We start from the raw sequence: 26,726 nt of genomic DNA, 5'->3' as shown, positions 1-26,726 counted from the left end.
CCTGACTTCAGGGAGAATTAAAACATAGTCTTCAAAATGGCTAATACAGGCAGGTCTGGAATTCTAAAAATGCAAGATATCTACACACACTTTGGAATTCTTAGGTAGTTTATTAACTTACAAATTCTTATTATACATAATCTTGTATAACATATACATAACTTCAATGCTTTGATATTTGTTAATTATTATGATTAGTACGTTTCTGAACAAAAGTGATTATTATTAATTTAACTAATTTGTACAAATTTTTATCTTATTCAAATTCTTTGTATGATTTTTAATAAAGAACTGCATTACAGAATGACAAGTTGTTCCAAAATGTTAAATTTGACAGTTATGGATCTGTAATCTGTTTAATTCTTACAGCTATGTATAAGTACGACGACTTAAATGCTTCTGTGTACAAAATGTAGAAAATAGTCTCGTTGATTAGGAAAAACTCAATTTATTATTTATATTTTGTAATATTTTATGATTTGTAAATTTGGGTAACAATGTATGTTACGTGCACTCGTGTTTTGGAGAATATTAAAAAATATAGTGAAACTTTATATTTGTACATTATTAATTAAACAATTAAAATTATGTTATCACTTTATTATATTTTTATTTTTTTTGATATAAATGCAAAATTGTTCTGGAATCGATTATGTATAATGTAATGAAAATATTTTTTCTATGCACTCATAAATATGTTTCAACTTGTCCCTCCATGCTACTTTTATTGTCGGTATAATTTGTATAATTTTTTTATTATTTGGATGTTTAATTTTTTGTTATTTGGAAAGATTGTATTGAACAATGTTAAAAAATAGTGGTTTCTGAACCCTTATTTTCACATATATAGAAAGAGAAAGTTGATGATCATACCGCCTAATAAAAAGGGGAAATATCGAAAACGTAATCCAATCAGACTAGTTATCCTCTCTCGATTTACGGTCACATCTCGATATAAAATGCGATTCACTTGTGACGTTATCAATGATTTTAATGGACTAATTAGAACAAGGAATTTTATGAATTGACCAATCAAAGAATGTTTCGAAGCGTTTGTAGCGTCAAAAGGATTGCACCCATCTACGGTACTGAAAGTCCCTAATAAAAGATTTTATTGACACTAGAGAGAAACCTGAGAGTGGTCTTTTTCGTGCGACTGAAATGGAGTGGTGGATTAGAGATCCTATAATAATTATAAAATTATTATTATTATAGGATCTCCTATATCGGTTGCACAAAAAAGGTCGCGGTGACGTGGTGGCCACTCTCATATTTCTTTTGCAGCGTCTCGGGCACAGTTAGCACAGTACATATAGGAAAAGAACAATAGGCTCACTCCACTCACTCTGCTGAAAATCGTGCTAATGGTCATTCCTTGCGCATGACTTGTGCGCACGATATGCACAACCAACAATATGGCGACAAAGTATATTGTGCGTGTCCCCACCAATGGGATCATTTGGTGGTGCTGGCAGCGCCGAAAACTTGCACCACTGATTGAAATCCGCGCACAACCAACAATATGGCGGATTTTTTAGTCATGAGATCAAAGACACTGAGTGAGTCTACTGTTCTTTCCTATACTGTTTCAGGTGTTCATCGTCGCGTTTCTAAAATTTTGTCGATAAACAATTGGAAAATATGGTACCTCTCGGCCCATCGCCGGGACACCAAACGTCCGTGAACAATTCCTCCAGCACGACCACCAGTGGGACGAAAAATACGATAGTGGTAATGTGCATATATATTTATGCATATTTGAATTTATGCATAAAAGATGCGTGTACAGGTTAAACTCTTGTCATCGACATGCCGGTTCGGTTAGTCGAGATACAAACAAAAAGGCGAAATACACAAGGAAACGATGTAGATTGTTCCCGTGATTTCTTGACGCGAATGTCTAGGGAAGAAAGTTGTTAATATGATCGAAACTATGTCGAAGCCATTCGTCTTGCGAATTGAAATGCCAAGCATTTCTCTTATTTACCTTAATTTTTTATGCATTGTCAAGTAACATAACTGGGATCATTAGATTGCTCGTATCAAATTTTGTAAAGAAATAATGATATTTAACATTTCCCTGGTACAATAAAAACAGCTGCCTTTTCGTAACACTCTTCTTTCGAGATATCTGATATTTACATTTAAGTTAGGGATGAAAATGCTGGACAAAAACTTGTTCTATGTTACAAAAAAGTCCTCTTAAAAAATCGAAAATAAATTAAATGTAACTTATAAATGCTTCATACATTTCTTAATGTGATAATAAATATTGGTATTTATAGTCGAATCTTATTTAAAGCCATACAAACTTTTTTCCAACATGTTATATTAAGTACTGACTTTAAACTTAGGCTCGTGGTTAAAAGACCTGTTCTTTATTACTGCACTGCTGCACTGATAAGTTAGAATGAAACAAATATATTTTTTCTCATTCTAACTTATTATACCAGTATAGTAGTGCAGTAACAAAGAACAAGTAAAAAAATAAACTTAACTCTTTATTGTCACACTTCCGTCACATAACACAATTGTCACACTGGGTTTAGTAGTTCTGTATGAAATTTGTTTGTATACAGTTCAAGAAGTATCAAAGATATTAATTTAAAAAATGTAACAACATATTTTAAGGTTTAGAGAATGTATCTTTATTATTTATGGTAAAATTTGTTTATTTAAATAGTAAAAAATGCTAAAAGTAAAAAATTTAGAAATTTGAGTTTAAAAAAAAATTAACTTTTGATGGAACAAAAGCATTATTGCATTGAGCGCGTTATCTTTTGTTTATTTATTGTGAGTGCGAACCACTTGACACTACAAATTCTTCAAAGCATTTGTTTGACTAATTAAAATAGGGCAGTAAGATAAATACTGGACCAACATATTTGCATTATTTTAATTCTTGGCAGAAATCTAACTATACACTGAAGTATACTTTGGCCGGTCATACAAAGGCAGTATCATCTGTTAAATTTAGTCCCAATGGAGAATGGTTGGCTAGTTCAGGTAATTATCGGTGCTTTTTTTCTCATGTTGCAGAAAAGCGTAAAACATAAACGGAACTAATCACAATTTTTGTTATGCAAATTCAAATTTTTCAAAAACTGAAGAACACCTGTGATGGATTTAATTTTTATTTTGTTTTAAGCTTTTCCGCTGTGTGGGAAGGCAATCTTATAGTTTCTTAGAGATTGTTATTTGCAAGATTTGAGATATACTAACAATAAATCAATGATTTTTTTATACGCTTCTAATTTTTAGCTGCTGACAAGCTTATAAAAATTTGGGGTTCTTACGATGGAAAATTTGAAAAAACTATATCTGGTCATAAGCTGGGTATTTCTGATGTAGCATGGTCTAGCGATAGCAGATTATTGGTTTCAGCTTCCGACGATAAAACCTTGAAAATATGGGAATTGAGTTCTGTAAGTAATTTATTTTACATTTTTTGTAATTAAGAGAAAGTGAACATTAGTGATAATTTTGAAACTTTAATGGTTCTCTAATTACATCAAAGATAAATCGTAGAAAACTTTATCATTATTATGTATCTTGGTGATACCGAGCTTGGAATTAAAGTTTCAAGTTTATATTTTTAGGATGTTATAAAAAAAGCAATCTCAAAATTTAATCTGAATCTTACTTTTTAGGGTAAATGTTTAAAAACGTTGAAGGGTCATAGTAATTACGTTTTCTGTTGTAACTTCAACCCACAGTCCAACCTCATAGTTTCTGGTTCTGTAAGTAACATAAATAAATTGCATATATTACAATAATAGTAAGTTAATTCTCCAATCAATAAATGTTTTAAATATAGATAAAGTTACATATAGATAAAGTTAAGATTGTCCATTTAATCTGCAGTGGTCTGCAATTTTGGTGAATACAATTTTTCTATTAATTTAATATTCTTAGCTCATGTAAACTGCGCGCTAACAATTTCATTAGTCTTGAAATATAGTTACTAAGCTAAATATTGATGCTCAGAAGCATCATAAAATCTCTTATTTGAAAATATTTATTCTTTGTTGATTGTAAAAAGCAACATTTTTGAGCATTCTAGAATTTCATTGAAATATTAATTTTTGTGATAATTAAATTATATATTTTGAGATTACTAGAATCTATATCTTTCCTGTTGTTTTTATTTTAAAATTAAAAATTTATTTTTTAAAAAGGGATTAGTAGAGAGAGTAAAATATTAAAAAAATGTTTTAATGATTGGTTGTTAAATTAAAATTAGTGTAACTGTGTAATTACAACAAAGATGATAAAAAGCTCAAAGTAAGATAAAATTTAAAAGTTTCGTTAATTTTAGTTCGACGAAAGTGTGCGCATTTGGGACGTGAGAAGCGGAAAATGCCTTAAAACCTTGCCAGCACATTCAGATCCTGTAAGTGCGGTGCACTTCAATAGGGATGGCTCTTTAATCGTTTCGAGTAGTTACGATGGATTATGGTAATTAGAATCAAATTTTATACTCAAGGCAATTTGGGAAGAATGCCGCGCGTCTTCTTCAAGGATTTATTTATTGCATTTAAATATGATATTGAAAAAATATATGCTACATCTCGTTTACAGCCGAATTTGGGATACTGCGTCAGGACAATGTTTGAAAACTCTGATAGACGACGACAATCCTCCAGTATCATTTGTCAAATTTTCACCAAATGGCAAATATATTCTAGCAGCGACACTGGATAATACATTGAAACTATGGGATTACAGTAAAGGAAAATGTCTCAAAACGTACAGCGGCCACAAAAATGAGAAATATTGCATCTTCGCAAATTTCTCTGTAACAGGTGGCAAGGTGGATATCATGAAAGATTAATCAATTTAAATATATCGCAGATAGGAATATGTAGAGACAATAAAAGTTATTTTAATGATTTTTTTTTCATTTTTAGTGGATTGTGTCCGGTTCTGAAGATCATATGGTGTACATTTGGAATCTACAGACAAAAGAGATTGTGCAAAAGTTACAGGGACACACGGGTAAGCACATGTCATTAAAAAAACAAGAATAGATATTATGAACAAGAATGTCTTCGGTATATACAAAAAATTGCGATTGAAAAAAAATTTTGGTGTCTAAATTCTAAATGGCTTCTTTTTTTAATGATTTTTCACAATTTTATTTTCAAATTTTTGAAATGACCATTGTGTTACTTATACTAATCACATGTATCTTCTTTAGATGTGGTACTTTGCACAACGTGTCACCCAACGGACAACATTATAGCTTCGGCGGCTCTCGAAAACGATAAGACTATCAAATTGTGGAAAAGCGATACATAAAAACAATTTGTAAATTTGCTGTTGCTATCTGTTGTACAAATCTCCGTGTTTTTATGTTAAAGAATTAAGATTACATTGTAAAGCTAGACAATAGATTCTAGATATAAAGTAAAATGCTATTTTATATTCAGAATAATATTTTATTATTCATAATGATATACAAGCTTTAGCTTAGAGTAATTTAATTTCGATATATTAGAGTCTGCATTTGCTGTTATACATTAGAAATTGCTGACTTTGACTGAACAGTATTAATAATTCAAATCTCCCATTGTGGTGGTTGTATAGAATTGTATGTTTAAAATGTTTAGTAAACATAATATCTTATTATCATTCACATACACATACACATTATACATATATACTTTTTTCTTTGAATTTAATATTAGCAATTTAAACAGTTTAGAATATTTTCTTAGAAAAGCAAAAATAACAATTTGCATAGTTAATCTTTTTATTAATTTTTTTAAAGACAGTAATACTGGCGTAGCAAAATCTAAGTTTTAGAGGGAATTAAAAAGTATTTTTATATCTTTTTATAGAAACGAGATAAAAATTTATTTTATATTAAAAATTATAAATTTCTGTAATCCAGTACAAATAACAAATCTAATATTAAGTATCTAATTTACTTGAGATAGAAGAACAAATTAAATAATCAAATGCTAAAACAAATATGTTTAAGTATTTTTGAGAAAAAACAAGCATATCTTTAAATAAAAGAATTATTAATTACACAAGCTTTATCGCGAGAGGCAAACTTTGATAAAAATTTAAATTTAAATTCACTTAATAGGTATTTTTTATTCTTAAGGAACTTTTAATTAACTTGAAGTCTTTGAGGGGTTCGAGTCTTCATAGTTCATCCCTGGCTACACTACTGCACAGCAGAGTAGTTAATTACTGACATTTTTGTGTATTTCAGAGATTAATCACAATTTTTTTGAAATTTAAAATTAAATAACTTTGCAAATAAAATTTGAAAAATCTGAAATTAATATTTTTTTCTTTTTTTACATAAAGTGTTCTTTTGGTGGTTTTACCCAATTGTAATATAATTTCTGTTAAATAGACATATAAAATCTATAATTCAACATTTCAAAATCTAATAAACCTTGACTCAAAAAGGTATAGAAAATATTTCACGATTGCATTCACACATACACGCACGCACAGAGTTGTCAAAAATAAAAATATATATTGATTTTTAATATAAGAATCATATAAATGCGTTTTGCTATTTTAATATTATAACAGTTTTCTGCCAAATCCTAACTTGTCAGATATCCTATATAGTTACGAATAATAAAATACCTATGTTTGTTAAATTTTATAATATACATAACATACTGTTTTCGCTACCAGTGCATGAAAAAGGGTCCTTTTCTCACGTGTCATTTCACACAAAAGGATCAATATTTCGACGCACAGGTAACAAAAAATATTGTATGCAACATGTGCGGATCAGCTATTGCCCGTAAGTGCGAGATATGGACACACGAGCCGAAGGCGGTTTACCGCACTAGTTGCATAAATATTATAGTATTGAAAATATTTTATTTATATTAATAGACAGAATCATAAACATCATTTTTCATATGTATATTCTACATATCTTTATAATTATCTATAATTTTAATTTATATAGATAATAGAAAAATTGAAATAGCCTGTTATTTTATCTGTAAATATATAAAATAAGTTCTATTAAAATTCCCTGAATGATTTCTGTACTTATTTTTAAATTGTCAATATATCTCATATTTTATGAAAATTATATATAGTATCACAGCCAAGATTGCCAATTTGCATACATGCGGCCCAAGATATTTAAGTCTTTCGCTTGATCCAACAAACAGTCCACCTGAAATATGATCGATAATTAATATTAAAATATAAACAAAAATTTTGATAAAAACTACCTGCTGCGCTGGTGTCAAATGATCGTTTCCTATACAGGGGTCTGATCGTGCTTGTTTAAGTTCGTCTTTGCCGGTGACAATGGCGCAATATCTCGCAAAATATTCATCGTTATGCGCTTCTTTCAAATGCTCCAACGTGATGATTGATGGATGAATTCCATTTAATTTTTTTGCAACTATTTCGATATTTCTCTTGGACGACCATATTAAATCTACAAATAAGATGTATTATTTCTTGTATATAAGTCCGATGACGTTTAAAAATATTTCGTTTTCAATATAATATTTGATTCGTATCATTCTGTCTAATTTATATATATCATCCTGCCTTATATATAAAGCGTCACAATGTAATCTTATAAATACATATTATATATATTTCTTTTTCACACATTTTAAATAGTTACTCATTTATGTAACATTTATAATATGCACATTTAAATTTGTCGTTGAAATATGATGTCAATCTCATGATGAAATCAACTATTATGAAATTCATAGAATATTCTTTCATCGCAAGTTATAAGATTCTTTTACCTATATCGTTATCATCCTTCATTATCTCGTCATCGTTGATGCTGAATGACCGTTGGATAGGCTTGTGAACGAAAATATCCATGCAAGCGAGAATCGGACCTTGATCATTGCGCAAAGCTCGCATCGCGTGGGTCATAATCGTCGCCAGGAAATCCCGCTCGGTGAAGGGTTGCAATAACTCGAGGATTTGTGGTGTCAGACGGAACGGCACGAGTTCCGGTATCGGCGCGCGTATGCCGCTACCGAAAGCAGAGCCAAAATCGATGCCCATGCAACGTCCGGTTGCGACTTGTACCAGAGTGTTCTGCAAATGGCGATCGCCAATCCCTGCGAGCCAGTGCGCCGTGCACATGGTCGCGTAACTCGTGACGAAATTACGTCGCAACGTGACGAAGCACTCCGGAGATGAGCTGATAGTTTCGAATGCGTCGCGCAGAGCTGTTTGCCTCGTCTTGCTGATCAGCTTCTTCATATTTTCCATGACCATCTGCTGGCTGTACCTGGACACGGCTTCCTTATATCGATCGGTGATTCGCTGTTTCATGGGCGCTGCGTTGTTTATCCATCCCGCATATTCATCGCGAATCATTTTGCAGCATTCTTTCTCCTTATTTGATAAGGTGAACCGTATCAGATCATCTAGGGATTTCGTATCGTCAATCCATTGTATAAGACCAAACGAGCTCGACAACGGGATCACCTGTGAAAAGAAAGCTCACATGTTATAATAGCAAAGCATTTATTTATTCGTAGATGATATTCAAATTGAAAAAAAAGTATATCACCTCGTACGTGTCAATAGCTAAGCGCCTCTGTCTGCAGTCAGGATCATTGCGCAGTGTTCTATTCATAGTGGAGTATAACTGTTGCAGACCCCGGTCGACTATTAGATTCTCACCGAACTTCACCAGGAATTTATATTCCTTGCCGTTGTCGCCTACTATACTGATGCGAATCGGCTTACGCAGCGATTGCATGACCTCTACCTGCGGCTCGAACCGTACGATTCTTACGTGATAACGCGGCTCAGGTTCTTTCTCGCCGGTGTATTGCCCGGGTATCTCGATACCGTCGCTACTGCTGCCGACATACTTATGTAAAAAGGGACTATAATCTTTTAACTTACTCAACTTGTTTGTATATATCACGTTCTTATTCATATGCTTCCAAAGGGATTCATTCAACGTTTCTTTAAGTTTTAGTATCTCTTTTCGCGCGGCATCAAGATCCTCATGAGCCAATGCTCTTATCTTCTCTTCGTAACTCGCGATTTCTTTTCCGAAAATATCGCCTGGCTGCGGATTCTTTTCTTCTGCCGCGTGTGTGCTAGAATTCGGATATACTTTTTCCAATAATGACTTGATAGCCGTCATTTTCCCTTGAGACAGATCCTTTATTGCGTTGTCGAGGTAGTGTTTTAGATATAGTTTTGGTTGCACCACATACTGTATCGCCTGCAAAAACCGTTCATACTCTTCCGCCTTATCGCCCAAGAGTTTGCGTATCCGTTGAATTTCTTCGTTCTGAAGAATACTGGGGTTTCTCTCGATGGTAAGGTAATACGTGTACACGACCGCATCGGGATAAGTTTCGGCGAGCCTGTGCACAATCGGTATAATCGCGATTGCGATTGACGGTGTTGAACGGTTGATGAACGGTGTTTCTAGAAAAGAGAAGAGCAGATCTCGCCAACGCAGAAACAGCCACGGCCGCAGCTTTGCACATTCTTCGACAAATGTATTTCGTGTCTGTTCGTCCTTAAACCGTTCAGGCTTCAACAAGCAGGGAAAGTAATGCATAGCCTCGAGATAATCGTAAAACATGGATTTCAGAGTGGACGACAAAAAATCGTGGAAAATCTCGTCGTTCTCTGGTTCGGTGTTCAGTCTGCCGTAACAGTATTTGGCTAGGGTGCAATAGTGCTCGCCGAGCTTAGTCGTGTCTTGTGAGCAGCAGTATCGTAAATTGTTCAAGCTGTAGTGCAGTAAATATTCTCGGATGTTACTCAAGTGAGTACTTGTTGGTTCGGTGATTCCTATATCTCGTAGGATAGTGCTGTTGCAAGCCAAATATTTCGCAAAAACGATGTTCTCTCTGCTCAAGGATTCGATCTTCGAAGCCATCGTGCAGATATGCTCTCTAATGGCGGTGCTCGAAATGGTATCGAGTTTGTTGCTCTTCAACAGCTTATGCAAAGTTTCCCAAGAATCAGTATAACTGATCATTTTCTTTTTCATATTAGTTTCGACGTCGGCATGCAGACGCTTGATTCTCGCATCAAGCCACAGTAATTCCTCTTCACAGACTGTTTGTCTTACACAGTTCAGATGTCTTTCGGCAATGTATCGTTGTTTTTGATTTAATGCGGCATCCACGATATCTAATCGAAGCTGATAATTAATTTGAAACAATCGTCTTTTGGTTTTCTGTTTTTGGCAACTATCATAAAACAACATCGAGGAGTATGCTCGGTAGGCAGCCAATTTGTTCCACTGTATAAGATTGTCTCGAATTGTGGGAGTTTTCATCGACCAAAAATTAAATAGCGCTTTCGACACTGTTTTGTTCAGATAATCCGTTTTCTTCGTGCATCGAAGAATCTTGAGCGAAGCGTCCAGATCATTCATGATTTGCAACTTGAATAATTTGCATATTCCCAGCTCGATACAGAGAGGGCTCAACTCGACCCATTGCTTTCCCGTCATGTCCAAAAGCTTATTTAACAAATCGGTTGCCTTTTTTATATCCTTCTTCAGCAGAAATATTACCAGACTTTCGCCTGTCACGGGCATAAGGGTCTGTAATTTGTCTCGATCGTATATCCATGATTGGATAACTTCTAAATCATTATTCGAATCCCAGTTTTTTTCTTCTGACGCATATAGATAAGCGTCGCAAGCATATGGAATTATCCAGTCCCTCCATGTGTCATTCCAGATATTGTTTAAGTCCCCATTTCCCGCACGATCCTTCACAAGCCGATCAATCGCCGACCAGTCACACAAATTGTTTGCGGCCTCAAGTAACCCTCGTAGACAGTGTTCTTTTATTAATGGATCCTCTGTTCGTTCATAAGCATTCGTGAACGCGTTCTTCGCTCGAATCCAATCGCCGTCTACCTCCGCGAGAGCCGCTTCCTACGCAGAGAATGTCTTTATAGTATGAGTAACGCGTGATTTTTACCAATAAGTCCTATTTCATTTATTATGTTTCGATAGAAATTAAAAATCTGACTTTTTTAAAGAAAGACAGAAAAATTTCTTTAAATAGGAAAAACATATCGAAACTAAGCTAAGCTGACTATTCTGACAAATGAAAGATTATTGACTAATACTAGTCTCGGTCCTTAAGTTAGTCTCATAAAAACCTATTTGTGTTGATTTAATACCATCAAAAATTACCTGTACGTCCTGGCCGAAAAATTGTCGTCCTCGAAAGATGCTTAAAACGATGTCGACGTCGTTTAGCGATTTATATAGAGACGCCAATTGCGACCACTTACTGGTCTCCTCGTTGCAAATGTAATTGTCACTCATTCGCATTTTCTTGCTCGTTGTGGGTGATAAGTTGTCCTCTTGCACATGAGGCAGTAAACTACGTTCCACGAGAAGAGCGCCGAGAGTATTCAAGTGATTCGCCTTTGATGCCTTCACTAGGTCTCGTGGATCACAATCGGCAACTATAGCAGCGTCTCGACTCAGTAGTAGCAATGTCTCTAAAATAACAGCGTTGAAAGAGCTGTCTCTTTCACACGACTTGTGCAGGATTTGCTTCAGATTCTCTACGATAGTTAGACGGAAATCATCAGACTTTTCCCTCTCAATTGTTTCCTTGATTAATGAATAGAACAAAGCCACGGTCACGTCTTTGCAGATCAACCGATCCAATTTGATCAACTGTTGAAGCGGTACAATCAAACTCGCATTAGATATCTCGATATCAGGAAAATCTCCAATCCTGTAATCTCTAAATAAAAATGAAGAAAAATGTTAGAATATCAGAATTTTTCAGAATCAATTTTTAAAAAAGTAAGCCAAGCTGATCTCACCTGTACAATTTCACGCTGCTTCTCTGCCTTGCATTCTCCTGCTTAATTCTTTCTGTTCGTTGTTCGTTCTTTCGTATTTGTTCGTTGCGGTAAATATTTGCGACATCCGACGTATTCGCCAAAATCCTAGTGAATCTTTTCTGCCTCGGCGCGACCTGCAGCGATTGTCTCGATGTGGACTGGATTGTTGTTCGATCGAATCCAATATCATACGATAAAATATTAAATGTCGTGCCTACATCCGCAGCATTATCATCGTCAAGAGTTGGCTCAAACTGCAGATCTTGCGTTGCACGTAATTTCAGACCTCCGTGTAAGAGACGTGGATAGGAGAACGTAGGAGTCAGGCAGGTCCCATATAAGTCGTTATAATCGACGCTCTGCGAGAAGCTGCTGTAACTTAACTGAGAGGCAAGTGAGTCAACGAACATCGGCGTTATACAACTCAGATTTCGTCTACGCCAGGAAACGGGTATCTTGTATTTCTCGAAGATACAGCTGTCCTGCAGAGGCGCGTCGAACATCTTACTGGTATAATCTATCGATTTGGTAGTCAACTGTAACATCATCAGCGCGACAAAGGTTGCGAACGCATCCACCTCCGTTGTCACTTGCGAATGCATAGCTAGAAGCGCAATCAACCGGTCCTTCGATTTTTCCGTGCTTAGACTTGTCTCCTCCGTCCAGAACTTCAGTATTTTGTCTTGCAGATCGTGAGACGGGTCTAATAGACCGACTAGTAAGTTTTGCACACTGATGGACAACAGATTTTGTACGATTACGTCATCGTCCGCCGTAATGTCCGTCGAGTATCTCTTGTAAATTTTCATTAGTATGTCATAAACTAGTTCCCGGTACTCTGTGATACTATCCTTAACGTATGGGATGACAAGATTCACATAGGGCAACAGATCCGTCGGCACGACAGTCGTTACGATGTCGCGAACAATTCTCAATGCCATCTTTTCGCAGGACGACTCTCGATTAGTCAGGATCCTCTGTAGCTCCATGCGGCGCAGATTATTCACGAGTTCCTCCGTGCTAAATCTCGATATTGCCAACATAAATATCTCCAGGCAGTAGGATCTCGCTAGGTCATTAGCAGAGATCGTAACATTGATGTAATCCAAGGCTACTTCGGGATAAGTTCGACAAAGAACAGCGATGCGTTTTATTTGCTTTATCGTGTGACCTGGTTTTACAAAACCAAGGATAGTAAAAATCTTTTGCTTCACTTCATACTTTTTGTTCTCTCTTTCAGTCTCGTGGTGTGTGCCATTGTCCAGAGAACGTAAGTACAAACCGAGACACTCGCAGCATTGTAAAGGCAGCTCGTCTTTGTTGGATGTATCCCAGACACTCAACGGCTTCAGCAGGAAGTCAACGATGTCGTTTCTAACGATGATCTCCTCTGCCATGTCGTTATCAAGAAGAACCAAAATGAGATACATTACAGTTGTATCGGCAGATATTATTTTCTGATTTAAGAAATCGCTCGGCACTCGTAGGTAGTTGCGCCACTTCTCCACCATAGTTTTCATCAAGCCAAGATTGTACTTGTCTACGCGATGGTTATCGGATTTCATCAATACCTTGTTGATGAGCACCTCAAAGAGTCTTTGTGCCGCCGCTTTGCCATCTTCGCTGCTTGGCACAGCTACGTCGTACCAATCCATTAATATCTCTAGAATATCCGTGATGATGTAGTTCAAATTATGTCGCTGCAAATATTTGGTGACGGTCTTGATAATCTGCGTTAACGCAAATCTGGCGTAAGGTTTAAATACCTCGTCCGCTGTGTTTGAAATGATCTTCAACATAAACAGCTGAATATTCTGATTATCACACTGCATGATTTCGAGGAAAAGTCTGAGCCATTCGGGCTCTTTGTCGCTCAATCTGAATATCTTTCTGATGTGTCGCAATAGAACGCAAATGTACGGCATACACTCGTGTTCGTTAAAATCGTTGCTATTTAAGGCGATGCTTGTCGCATTATGTGTGCGAAGCGAATCGTCAGAATTCGTCGTTGAGATGGAACGATGAAAATTGGCCGGCAATACGACGCATTTGTTGAGATCGTAAGCATTAATATCTTCGCTCAATGTGCAAGCCGACAGATCATAGCTGTGAACATAAGCATATCTGTGCGTCTGTCGTCCACCCCTATCGACTTCTGTGGTTCTGATATTGACGATGATCTCGCGAGTCTTTGGATACTCCTTGAAGGTCTGATCAAGCTCGTATTGTGTGTCACAGTCTACGATATTCTTCAAGATAACAAGTCCTCTCTTGTTATCGTTGCCAAATGCAAAGTTATAGAAATACTCTTCCTTTTTTAGGCTCAAGATTGCCAACAAGCAATTGTACGCACAACAGTGTAGCAGACGTACAAGCTTCTGGCATCCTGGTATTCGCGTTATCTTCAAGGGGGATTGTGTATTTAGAGTGTTGTTGAACAGCTCTCGATAATGATTTCTATCGATCAGGATTTGATCCAGTTCGTTCTGCGCGATTGTTCCATTCGCATCTATTTTGTTCTCGTCCACCCTGGCGAACATAATCGCTATCAACTGAAAACATCCAATCTTCGATACGATTATCTGTTTGATTGCATCATCGTTACAATCAATATTTTTGGTCATCATCTTTTTCAGATCTAGAATATTTTTCTTGAAAAAACGTTCGATTGCGATTGCGTTGCAAAACTTGAATGCCGGCAAAAGAAATTCGCGTAGAATGTCGAGTCTTTCTGTTTCACTGGTAGTGTTCGTTTCCATGAATGCATCGTAGGTCAGCTGTAGCGATTCTAAAACGTGCTCAAGGGATGCTCCGTAATAATATTGGCGTAGATGCTCCTCTAGTTTTTCGTTAATGAGACGATTGCCAGCACCGGCGGCAAAATGTATCACGCACTTGAGCATTATCATAGACTTGGTCGTCGATAGCAGTACTAGCAATGTCTCGAAGCAGTCGATCACTTTCATAGCGTTCACACTTGTCTCAGACAGATCAGAGCATAAGGACCGCCTGTTGATCTTTAGGATCTGTAAGTTCATTTGCAAGTCGGGATCCGTCACATCTGTCAAGCAGACAAAGAAGTTCTTAAGAATCTTGATTTTGTACTCAAGATCATTATTGTTCATTAACTGATCTCGAATCCATTGGTAGAATTCGTGATTCTGCGTGGCCTCCGTGGGCTTTGATTTCAGATGTACCGCGTTGCTGTAGATATTCAATAGTCTCTCTTTACGACTATCCACGTTAAAGACGGCGTTGTTCAAACAAGTGAATTGCTGCAAAATTATGTCGACTGTGGTGTTTACGTGAGCCTGAAGCTCGCGCTTATGCTGTCTCAAAAATAACAATAAATCCTCGATCCATTTCAACAAGAAAGACGAATTGTCGCGCCACATATCGTTGCAGACAACCGTGATCATGCGCTCATGTGTCAACATGTATTTAAAGATTACACTTTCAAACGTATTCAGAAAATGTTCGCCGTATTTAATGATCGTGCAGTCTACGCTAGTTACCGGGGTATCATTGATTATTAATTCCTCCAGTTTCTTAGTCAGCGACAGAATGTTTCCAATTATTGTCGACGAGAGTAGCGAAAATTGAAATTCCATCAAAGCACGCAAATACTCAATCATTCGCATACTCAAGTCTCTGCAGACCAACTCTCCGATGCGTTCGCTTACTAAAAATCTAAAAATTTGATCGACCATATGCTCAGCATTCGCAAAACCGTTCGTTTCTAAAATTGTTTGATCGAGAATATCGCATCGCTTTAGCAGACTCAAACCGTTAACGTGTTGGATCAGATCGTCGCAAGAATCATTCTCTACGATGTCGCACAAATTAAGAAGCTTTATAACGTGTTCTCGAACAGAATTTACAAGACACTTCGTAAATGTATCTGGCAGAGCATAGCTGTACTTTGATCTCATAGAGTTTAACAGGGTTTCCAAGACATGTGGCAATTTATCTGTCATCTGGATATTCTTCACATCAAAACCAACCGTTCGCGGATTCATTATAGATTTCATTGTTAAAGCGGACAACGGTTCGTCCCATAAGGATTCTGGTAGAATAATCTGAAAAAATGAATAATTGCAAATTTATTTTTTAATAAATATTTCACATTAATAGACATCAGTTCAAGTAAATTCTAATCATTAAAATGTAATCACTTTTTAATTAATAATCGATCATTTTATTCGTGATCGATAATCCTATTATTGTTGATTATTCATTAATTTGTTACTGATCATTCAATAAATCTGCTCAATTATATCTAACATAAGCTAAAAGTAATGAAAAGTAGTGAAATCGAAAAAAAAAACTCACATTGACATCCAATAGCACTTGTATAAAGTTCAACGTAGTCATCAGAACTCTGCAGTGTAACACTTGCAATTGTTCGAGTTCTCTAGATTTTATTGTTGTCGCAGCTGTTTCCGCCGAAGATTCCGTAATTATTTGCCAGAATTGACAAGCAAAACTGCGAATACAAAAAAAGATAATTTGCTTGTCCACATCAAGAAAGAGCATTTCTATCGGCAATAATTTCTTGTTTATCAACCACATGTAATAGTCTAAAGCTTTTAATAGTGGCGTCACATTACTAGCTAAGGAAATATCCTTTATGCCTGATTCTAAGCCTTTTAAAATGATATCATTCAGTCGATTTATCCCATAAATTTGAACGAAATTCTGCGTCGTCTCTTGCGCGTAACTGCCGATGTCCTGCGATATATTTACGTACAGCTCCATGCATTTCGCACGGCAATGCTCGTCGTAGGTCCCGCATTGCGACAACAACCAATACAGAGCATAAGTCAGGGTCGCGTTGTCAAATTCGTGCGGCTTTCGACGTTTGGATGAATTGAGAGTATTCAGAAGATTTGCCTTAACTTTCATTACTCTCTTAATATGGGACAGCGCATTTGTTATTGATAAATCGTTACATCCATCCAAACTACAGACGAAAGAGTAGAATATCTCCAGCCAATAGATTGATATCGTGTCATCATCTTCGCGTAGAATCATGTAGAGATGATTAAAGGCTATAGCTGCGGCTATGCGTTTACGCGTCAACGGATGCAATGCAAGATTGTTGATTCTCTCGATAATCTCTTTTATGTGTTCAGAAAATGTGTTTTGTCTAATAAACAGAATGATTCAATAATTGTTCTGAGATTAACATTTTTGTAAAAAAAAATAAAATAAAATAGGTTTTACAAGATACCTGATGGACCAGCGTGTAAATTCTGCTAGACACATGCCGGAGAACTCGCGCAAAGCGGGATTTGAGTCGTCGGTCAAACCGTCGAACAACAAGTCGATCACTGGTGACATTGGCATGCGCCTGGAGCTTAACCAGTGCATCAATTGCAACGCCAATGGATGAAAAAGACCGCACACGACTTCGTCTGAGTCGCAGCCAAGGGTCACCACAGCTTTGCACAAAGTGCTGTAGAGAGTGATAGGTTTATCACGATTCTCTGGATCGGTCAGGTACCGTGCAGTGAAGCCGATGGCATAGGCTGTTATCGAGTGCAGAACCTCGCAAGCTGCGATCTTGGTGCGTCGATCGCTGGAGTCGCATGCTAGTGCAATTATTCGCGGTAGCATTCGGTCGAAGTGGATGTTCAGTCGCGCATCTGGCAACGGTAATTTGTACTTGAGCAGATCTTTGTGATTCCAGGATGCCCCGGTGCTGCGGGAAGCGCGCTCGTGTACAAAACTCGTCAGCAAATCGTGATCAAGAGATCCGAGAAACAGCAGAACTCGTCGTTGGAAATTTTGCAACGTACACTCGGTGTCAATCACATCAATGCGCTTCACGCGTTTGTTCGTCGTTGTTAAGTCCTGCGAGATTTCAACGGAGCTCTCCGTGCTACGCAAATATGGTTCCAGATAGACGATGATTTCGCGCACGAGTTCGTTCGTTTGCTCATTTCGTTTATGTGTCGTTGTTGTCATCGTCGTCGTCCATGTCTCCAAAGTAGTAAGTGCAGTGTATGCAAGGTCTAAGTTACTCAGACCGATAGTAAACGCCATCTTAAATACTGGCAATGTGCGCGGTAATAAGTTTTTGACATGTACGAAAGGCGCGTCCAGGATTAAGTAGAGACATGCGATCAGTAGCTCGTTGGAAAATCCAGGGATTAGGTCGAGACTGTGCCACAAGTAATTAGATAAAATTTCCTCCATCTGCTGCGATTCTAAGCTTTTCTCTTCTTCTTCTTCCTCCCCCTTCTCCTCCTCCTCTAATGTATGAGCAAAGATTTTCATACCGACCCGAATTAATTTGTAGAAGCCAGATATCAGCGGATACTTGTATGACAATCGGACAATTTCGTAAAGAAATCTGTGCACGGTGTTGACAAACAGTGATAGCTCTGTAGCATTGATCATGTCGACGTACAAGTCCACGAGATTTGCAAATACGCGAAAGTCCGCTTGATTCACAGCGCTTTGAGTAAAAGCCACATCTGACAATACAGTGTCCTCGTTCGTTCGTTTCACGTTTATGTTAAGTCGATTAATTAATGTAATGCACACATCCATCATAGTATTAGCTACCAATTGCGCCAGTTGCTCGTTGGCATATCTCTCGGCATTCAGCAGCCCCGTCCACAATGGCAGATAATTCTTGTAGCATACTGGCATCTGTTTCAGATCGTTCAGCTCCTGTTGCAACTCCGCATCGAGCGCCAATGTGTGCGAGCAACTCCAGGCGACACCGTCGTAAACTGATCACAGACAAGTTTAATAGAGTTAGAAAATACCGAAATTTCACATTATTATTACTCTTTAATTATTTTTAAGCAATTCTGAGTAAAAAATATTGTTAAATAAAACTATAAATTATTTATAAATCCAAATAAAATTGCTCGAAGTCAATCAATTTAGTTACCTATACTGTCGAGGTATCGCTGTAGCAGACTTTTATTGACGGTCGCAAGGTTACTAATAGTTTTAATTAATGTTAAAACCGCGAGAGCGTTGTTAGATTTTGTTAAATCGGGGAATCTCTTAATCGTGTAAGCACTAAGCTTTACGAGAATGTTAACTTGTTCCATTGTAACATCAGTCATGTGACACAGTATTTCTGAGAGCGCTTCCTGATAACAACAAATGCTCTCTATGTGCGTTGAATGACTATACTCGCTTGAAAAAAGATAAAAAAATTATCCATCACTCTTATTTTATGTATGTATATAAAACTATATATACATAATTATTTAAAATTTTATTTGTATCTTAAATACCTGGAACAAAGAGGAAGTGCATAACTGGTTGTAATAGAATACATAGATCTTATTTTGAAATCAGACATATGCACTTTGCATGGCGCAGCCATTTGACTGAAGCCATAAGCGATTAATCGTGGTGTGATTAAATCTAAGTTAGAATCTCTGAATTTTTTTTCAAAATACTGCAAAAAATACTGAAACAAAAATTATACAATTAAAATAAATTGAAAAAAATATACAATATTTATTATCTTCAATTCTTCAATATTTAATTCATGAGAATTTCTTTTAGTCATAAATAAAAAATTAAAAGGTCTTTTATACATACTTCATTTAGCTTACATAAATCTCTTACCACTAATATATCATTATAATCATTCTCTTCGCTATTTTGATTTGTAAGAATTTGTCCAATAACTTGATAAAATTTTTTCAATGCACTCCGTCCGCTATTACCATACATGGTTGTTTCAGATGATAAGCGCTGAAGGAAGTTGTGCCAGTACTTGTAATCAGGATATAGCAAGTCTCGAAATAGATCCATATGGCGACATAGAAGATCGATTGCTGATTTCATTATTGTTCTCTTTTTTTGCTGACTACTTGTTTGGCTGAAATATTTAATCCACTCATACGAATTGTGAAAAACTGTCATCTTCCTTACTGTGTCTGGTGATTCCACACTATCCAACATGTCAGCGAGAGCATCAAAATATAAATGGAAATCATTTTTGTGTGTTTTGGGTTGTTTGATAATGTCATTATACTGCATATAAAATTATTATAAATGTAATATCATATAAAGAATTGTTAAAAATTAATAAATTCATAAATAAGTTCATTTTATTATTATTGATTTTACCTCATTAGATGCAGAGTTATTTAGTCGTTTCAAAGTAATATTTAAAAATGTCTGCGAATAAATATTTTTATTGTACTTCATTATCTTACTGACAATGCAGAATATGAATCTTTTTTCTGCAATAGAAAACAATATATGATATTATTCTACATACTTAAGATCATATCATGTGTTCTTACCTTCTGTCCTATACAAAGCAAATTGTTCATCAGTTTTAAATTCATTAATTGTATCGACAAGTTTCAAGTCATGATCCTTGAATAATTCTATCAATTTTGTAAAAACATTACAAGCAGCTTTTTTAATATAATAATTGCAATTTTTTTTTTTCAATACTATCTGACACACATACTGTAATATAATAGAAATAATGTTGTAATTAAATTGTAGGATATAATTAAATTACAAAAATATATTGCAGATTTCTTTCATTTTGTCTACTTTAAAGTATTATTTATACAAAGTGTAACATAATAAGCTTTTTCTAATATCTAATCAAATATTTGTGACATTTATCAATATCCATTAATATAATACAAATAATTTTAATTTATTAATATCTATATACAAATAATATCACCATCAAATGTTTCATAAATACCTTAATTTTTTGAATATATTGCACAAAACATGGGGTAATATAAAAATGGATAATAAAAAATTCAAGAAAATTAAATGCTTCTTTTAGTGTATTGTCAACAACCCGTTTTATAACCTGGTATTTTTTGATTACGTGATTGAGAAACCACAGCAATCCATCTCTTTCGTCAAATATACTGCACACAACTGATTCTGAAAGTACATATAAATTATCATAAGTAAAATAAATAAACTAAAATAAATATATAACTAAATTATATATCCATAATTTTATAAATATGTAAAGTACAGTTAGAATTATAATATAATTAGAAAAGAATAATTGTAAGTCATGTTAAAACATGAGTCATATATAAGTCATATTTTGCTATAAAATCTAGTTAAAAATTTGGAATTAAAGAATTTTTCAAGAACTTAAAAATTTGAATAAATCACTTGCTTATCAGTCTTCAAAAAATTGAGTGCTAACTGGTAAAAAATAATCTCTCATTTAAATACAACATGGTAAGAACAAGAGAAATCATATTACTCATAAGCGATAAGACTTTGTTGTATCATATATCGTTTTCATGCATAACTAATATTTACCAAAATGTTCGAGTGAAACAAGCTTGAGATATTGCTGACCATCTTTAAGGATATTTGGCAAATCTTTAAAATATTGGTGAGATGCAGCCTGTTTGAATATGTCTATAAAGGTTTGATATGAATCCATTCTTCAAACTTTTTCTTTCTTTTCTTTAGTTTCAACTACATTCTGCATCACAATCACATCTTAATTGTTGAAATATCAAATACTTGGTATACATGCAACCATGCAAATGTGTATCGTATCGTATGACGTAATATTGTCGAGTTGACCAGTGACAAAATAGACCAGAGACCTCTTTCGGAAAGTTGTCAAGGTTCATAGCTTATAATTGTAATTTTCGCTGTGTCGATAATGATTTATTATTTTACAAAATTGTGAGCTATGTAATTAAATAATTAAAGATTATCTAATTTTTTATTATTAATTTATTTTATTATTTATTTACATTTTACTTAAAACAAAAAGTAGAATATAATTTTCTCTACTTTTGATAAAATATCTGAATCTTCTATATGATTCATGGATTATTATATATATTTACATGAGATAATATGTAACACGTAATTTACATAACATATTTTACATTTTATATATATATATACATATATATACATATATGTTTGTATACATTATAATATTATATAGAGTAATTATTTATATTATTTTATCTGTAAACGTTTAATCTTAATTTTTAAATAAAATTTTGTTTTCTCTCTTTTTTCCACTGCTCCAAGTGCTCGATTTAAAGTCATTTTCTGAGCTCGTCAAAAATCATCCTGCAAAGTACACCGCTATACAGACTGCGTTCCGATATTCACTGAAAATCTATAGTTTACGTCACATATACTGTAGAATTGTAGATTTTCAGTACTGATAGTAAATATCGGAACGCAGCCACAGTCAATCCGGTTGAGCCGCATGCATGAAACTTTATGGCACCTATTGCGCGTGTGCGTTGCGCGCGACGACAATTATGTGCCTAGCGCGGGTGTGGAAGGGCTCTTCAGGGCTCCCTGTCTCTTTGATCTTCTCTTACGGCCCTGTTGGCGACGTAATTTGAATAATGGAATAACTAAATAGATTGAGCAAAGTATAATTAATCGTCCAACACTCCGACAATGAATGAAATTCAATAATTGTGTTTGAATTTATAAACTAAAATTTTTCAATATAATCGAAAGTTCATACATCTCTGCTTGAGCTTTGTCTTAATCGAAATGCTCTTCAAATTCTACAGTAATTTCGCGAATTGAATAATCTACTTGTTTTCTCACCAACCGTCTGTTCGCTTTCTACTTTGTGGGTTCGCTTTCTACTCTGTGCCAGCCATTAGTTTATCAGCGAATTTAAATAAAATATCAAAACAAATTGGGGTTAATTGGGCCCGCATTAAGCTCGCACTTTGCCAGCAATTAAAGATTTTTAATTGCTCTCGTCCGCGACATTCCGAGATTTTGGCGCCACTTAAGATTTAAACACACACGTCGCTGCGCTTTTGTTTATCATCCGGCGAAGCCAAAGTGCGAGTGCGATAGCACGTTACGCTGCATGGGTGTATCCGGCGATGTATTAATTTGTTACGCACAGTTACGTTAACAGGTGAGACAAACGCGTCGGAGAACTATCAATCAACTATTCATCTGTACGAGAACTGATCAAGATTATCGATCAAATGGATTGTTGTCTTTCGCTTGTCACGATCATCGGTTTCATCGCGATGCTGTTCGCCCTGACAAGAAGATACTTTTCGTCTCGAGGAGCGAAGTTGTTAGAGCTACCGGAGACTTGGTGGACACCCGGCACCGAGGGCTCGGCCAATAACGACATTCGTCCGTATAAAGTTACTTTTTCAGAAGAGGTATGCGATTATAGAGAGATGTTTTTTTTGTAACGATGCTAATTCAATATCTCTATCTGAAGTGACAGATATATATGTAGAAAGTTGACTTTGAAAAGAGATAATTAGTATAGAGATATAAGGTGAGTTTTTTTAATTCATCGATTGATCAATCGCATTACGCGCAGATGCAACTTTGCTCTGTAAAAACTTTGTTTGCGCACCGTGCGATTGAGTAATCGATGAATTAAAAAACTCATCTATACTTAAAGATTTATCTACAAAAAATGAATCAACAATTTGATACGTAGACGATAGACTTTTTATGAACAATGACTAAACAATTTGAAATTTATACAATAGATTTTTATTTGAACAATTTGATACTTAGATGATTTTTGTCATAAACAATATGATTTTTGAAAACCTAATTGAGGTTTAGTTTAATAAAATGGCTTAAACAAATTAAATGTTTATTAAAATTTGATAATTTGTATCATTTGATAATTTGTATCATTTGCAGATAGTAAAAGATTTGAAGTACAGATTGAAGCATACGAGACCTTTGACACCACCATTAAAAGACGTAGCCTGGAATTATGGCACTAACACTAACACTTTGCACAAACTTTTAGATTATTGGGCAAACGAGTATAATTTCGAGGAACGTGAAAAGTTTATTAATCAGTATTTGCATTTTAAAACAAATATCCAAGGTAAAAAATACTTTTATTATTGATAAAACTATAGCAATTTTGGAGGGAATGCTGAATACTTTTGTATCTTGATGACTAGGTGGGAAACTTTTTCTGTCACTATTTTAGACTTTATGGGCTATTTAATAGCATCTACATAATAGTAAAAAAGATTTCAGAATATAATTTTATTTGTAACAATGATTTCAGGATATAGTTATATATTATAATTATATATATATTAACTAGTTTTAATTCCATTATTCAAAAGTATATTTTACTCTTTAATGTATTGTCTTATCTGTCTCTGTTTTAAATTATTGAGTAAGTGTTTATCTTGAATCAAATTTACAGTTAAAAGAAATTGGTTAAGGCTATTATATTTATTTTATTTATAATAAAAGAACTGAATTTGTATATATTTTATTCTATTTCAATATATTTTATTTATAATTTTATATGTGTGATTTAAATAAAATGGAATCAAATCAAAACAATCTGATATTGGAACAAATATTCGAATTATTTCCAGTTTAGAAATAAATTTTAATTCAATGAAAATCAGTAAGGAATCTTCAAGTATCATAGTTAATTGTATATACTCTTGCGTTATTACTTTTCAATATTACATTGAGTTATAAGGTAATATATACATATTTTGCATTACAGGATTAGACATTCATTTTATACATGTGAGACCAAATAATACAGAAGGAAAACGCGTTTTACCACTTCTAATCGTACATGGATGGCCTGGCTCTATAATAGAATTTTACAAGGTCATTCCATTACTGACTTTACCAAAACCTGAGCATGATTTTGTATTTGAAGTGATAGCGCCTTCATTGCCCGGTTTCGGTTTCTCTAGTGCAGCTACAATACCTGATCTTTCGGCCATTCAAGCGAGTGTGATTTTCAAAAATCTCATGTTGAGACTTGGTTACGATAAGTATTACGTTCAAGGTGGTGATTGGGGTGCCCAAGTCATTCACACTATGTCATGTTTATATCCGCAACAGTAAGTTTATGTTCTAAAGATTATCAGTTAAAATAAAGATGATAAGCTCGCAAATTACATACAATGGAAACGGTCAAAGACGAGCAATCCTTTAGTTTACAAAAATAGTTGATTAATTTATTCTCCAACTATACAATTTCTCAATAGAGAACGCTCTGTGGCATGTTTTTGGACTAACTTGTCCTTCAGCCTAATCATATAGAACAAAGTTAATATGAAATGTTTAAAATTGGTTGAATTGATGTCAAATCTACATTATCAATTTGTCAATACGGCATGGAAATCTATCAAATAATATGGACATAGTCTATTTCAATTAATGCGCATCTCATTTTTACTCAGCATATATCTGCATTGGAATCTGGGCAAAAATGAGATGCGCATTAATTGAAATCGACTATGTCCATATTACTTGATAGATTTCCATGCCGTATTGACGAATTGATAATTTAGACTTGACATCGATTCAACCAGTTTTAGACATTTCATGTTAACTTTGTTTTATATGATTAGGCTGAAGAAGGACAAGTTAGTCTGAAACGTACCACAGAGCGTTTTTTATTGAGAAATTGTATAATTGGAGAATAAATTAATCAACTATTTTTGTGAACTAAAGAGTTGCTTGTCTTTGACCGTTTCCATTGTATATAATTATCAGTTAAATTTAATGCAATATATAACATTGAAGATGTACATAATAATTGTATATATTATGTTAGCGTCTTGGGTATGCATTCCAATTTTTGTATAACTTTGACTAAATGGACTCTATTGAAAAACATATTGAATCTGTCTTCTTTCTTACCTTGGATGAATACTAAGAAAACTAAGAAAATAGGTTCTAGTTTCTCTTCTTTCTTGTTAGAGACTGGATATTATCACATTCAAGCTACAAAGCCAGATACAGTTGGTACGCGATGGTATTTACATTATACAATTACATAAAAAGAATTGGCATACAATTACATTCGGTTATAAGTTGAATTGAAATAAATTTTATGCATATTAAACGAGCGAAAATCCGGAATCTTTAAAACGTCGGGTGTTTTAGGAGTCGGTCTGAATGACTCGCCTGCCGGTTTGGCAGCGTATATCATCGAGAAATTTTCGACCGGCACAAATCCGTTTTACAAAAACAGAGAAGACGGTGGATTTCTGGAGAAATATACATACGACGAGTTGATTGACAATCTGATGATCTATTGGGTATCGAATAGTATGACGACAGCCATGAGAATATACGCTGAAATGTATACCAAGTCAAACAGATCCTTGTCTGCACGTCTGGAATCGTACGTAATTGTTATTGCCATAATAATAATTATTATTATAGATGCAAATGCCAAGCATTATTTTCTTTGCAGGACACCGATAAAGGTTCCTAGTGCTTGCTCGCAATTCCCTCACGAAATCATGGCGATACATCCTGATGTTCTGAGAAAACGATTTGTGAATCTTTTACGCACTACTAAAATGCCTAGAGGTGGTCATTTTGCGGCATTCGAAGAACCTGAATTACTTGCAAATGATATATGGATTTCTGTTGATGAGATGGAAAAATGGAACAAGAAGCATAGGGAAACAATAATTTCTGAATACGAAGAGAGTAAACGTAGTTTATAAATGAGAAGAACACAAACGTTATTTTAAACAAAATTATAAGAAATAATGTTCACCTTTTATAAAGATTTGTACTTATAATGTGCTTATATATGTTTAATTATAACGATATAATTTTTATTTTTATTACTGTTGAAAAGTATAACTGTTAAACATGCTTTTAAATAAGACTAAAATACAATATTTTTAATGTTTGATAATTCTTATTAGAAATATATAACTCTTTCACAGTATTAATCTAGTACATGTATTTTATAAACAATTATCGGTTCTTCATACGATGTCTAATAATTACGTAATTAGATTTGGTTTTCTATGGTGTTTATGGGTTATATCATATTATGTAATATTTTATATCGTCAAATCATATTTTATATCGTAATTATTTGGTCAAATAGTCAAGTAAATTTTTTTATGTTATAAACT

General features: G+C 34.6%; 3 protein-coding genes across 5 annotated transcripts; 2 read left to right on the top strand and 1 right to left on the bottom strand.

Moving 5' to 3' along the window:
* The first annotated feature begins 674 nt into the window (after positions 1 to 674).
* On the top strand, positions 675 to 7,014 carry LOC105838145 (protein will die slowly). Of its 2 annotated transcripts, XM_012683462.3 has the most exons (9): positions 675 to 1,433; positions 1,593 to 1,731; positions 2,910 to 3,006; positions 3,262 to 3,425; positions 3,651 to 3,740; positions 4,319 to 4,458; positions 4,582 to 4,813; positions 4,911 to 4,998; positions 5,201 to 7,014. In XM_012683462.3, the coding sequence occupies exons 2-9, from the start codon at positions 1,642 to 1,644 to the stop codon at positions 5,299 to 5,301; spliced, it is 1,002 nt and encodes a 333-aa protein (XP_012538916.1). In that variant the 5' UTR covers positions 675 to 1,433; positions 1,593 to 1,641; the 3' UTR covers positions 5,302 to 7,014. The 2 variants fall into 2 exon arrangements, with proteins under 2 accessions (XP_012538916.1, XP_028047126.1); XM_028191325.2 differs by lacking the exon at positions 675 to 1,433 and having other exon boundaries at positions 1,566 to 1,731.
* LOC105838146 (DNA-dependent protein kinase catalytic subunit) lies at positions 6,258 to 21,405 on the bottom strand. Of its 2 annotated transcripts, XM_028191324.2 has the most exons (15): positions 21,127 to 21,405; positions 20,540 to 20,730; positions 20,118 to 20,289; positions 19,939 to 20,054; positions 19,432 to 19,842; positions 19,092 to 19,270; positions 18,737 to 18,990; positions 17,063 to 18,572; positions 16,162 to 16,978; positions 11,809 to 15,908; positions 11,162 to 11,726; positions 8,546 to 10,897; positions 7,761 to 8,460; positions 7,224 to 7,435; positions 6,258 to 7,165 (listed from the first exon to the last, which is right to left on the bottom strand). In XM_028191324.2, the coding sequence occupies exons 1-15, from the start codon at positions 21,251 to 21,253 to the stop codon at positions 7,088 to 7,090; spliced, it is 11,784 nt and encodes a 3,927-aa protein (XP_028047125.1). In that variant the 5' UTR covers positions 21,254 to 21,405; the 3' UTR covers positions 6,258 to 7,087. The 2 variants fall into 2 exon arrangements, with proteins under 2 accessions (XP_028047125.1, XP_036149452.1); XM_036293559.1 differs by having other exon boundaries at positions 6,258 to 7,435.
* Positions 21,406 to 22,238: 833 nt separating this feature from the next.
* Positions 22,239 to 26,725, top strand: LOC105838149 (juvenile hormone epoxide hydrolase 2). Its single transcript, XM_012683465.3, has 6 exons — positions 22,239 to 22,988; positions 23,491 to 23,683; positions 24,332 to 24,680; positions 25,400 to 25,590; positions 25,732 to 25,972; positions 26,045 to 26,725. Exons 1-6 carry the CDS (start codon positions 22,803 to 22,805, stop codon positions 26,301 to 26,303), a joined length of 1,419 nt encoding a protein of 472 aa, XP_012538919.1. The 5' UTR covers positions 22,239 to 22,802; the 3' UTR covers positions 26,304 to 26,725.
* The last annotated feature ends 1 nt before the right edge of the window (position 26,726 follows it).

Source organism: Monomorium pharaonis, chromosome 11, assembly GCF_013373865.1.
Source record: "Monomorium pharaonis isolate MP-MQ-018 chromosome 11, ASM1337386v2, whole genome shotgun sequence".
NCBI lineage: Eukaryota > Metazoa > Arthropoda > Insecta > Hymenoptera > Formicidae > Monomorium > Monomorium pharaonis.
Note: the sequence above shows the minus strand (reverse complement) of the source record. Positions and strands in the feature narration are given on the sequence as shown.

What these genes read in the sequence shown, in the direction of transcription:
- LOC105838149 (XM_012683465.3), top strand. Translation starts at nt 22,803, where the DNA reads ATGGATTGTTGTCTTTCGCTTGTCACGATCATCGGTTTCATCGCGATG. An exon ending in AAGTTACTTTTTCAGAAGAG is followed by an intron (nt 22,989 to 23,490) that starts GTATGCGATTAT and finishes TATCATTTGCAG; the next exon opens with ATAGTAAAAGATTTGAAGTA. An exon ending in TTTTAAAACAAATATCCAAG is followed by an intron (nt 23,684 to 24,331) that starts GTAAAAAATACT and finishes TTTGCATTACAG; the next exon opens with GATTAGACATTCATTTTATA.
- LOC105838145 (XM_012683462.3), top strand. Translation starts at nt 1,642, where the DNA reads ATGGTACCTCTCGGCCCATCGCCGGGACACCAAACGTCCGTGAACAAT. An exon ending in AGAATGGTTGGCTAGTTCAG is followed by an intron (nt 3,007 to 3,261) that starts GTAATTATCGGT and finishes TCTAATTTTTAG; the next exon opens with CTGCTGACAAGCTTATAAAA. An exon ending in TCTCTGTAACAGGTGGCAAG is followed by an intron (nt 4,814 to 4,910) that starts GTGGATATCATG and finishes TTTCATTTTTAG; the next exon opens with TGGATTGTGTCCGGTTCTGA.
- LOC105838146 (XM_036293559.1), bottom strand. Translation starts at nt 21,253, where the DNA reads ATGGATTCATATCAAACCTTTATAGACATATTCAAACAGGCTGCATCT. An exon ending in TAGCTATTGACACGTACGAG is followed by an intron (nt 8,461 to 8,545) that starts GTGATATACTTT and finishes TTCTTTTCACAG; the next exon opens with GTGATCCCGTTGTCGAGCTC. An exon ending in GAAGGATGATAACGATATAG is followed by an intron (nt 7,436 to 7,760) that starts GTAAAAGAATCT and finishes TCTTATTTGTAG; the next exon opens with ATTTAATATGGTCGTCCAAG.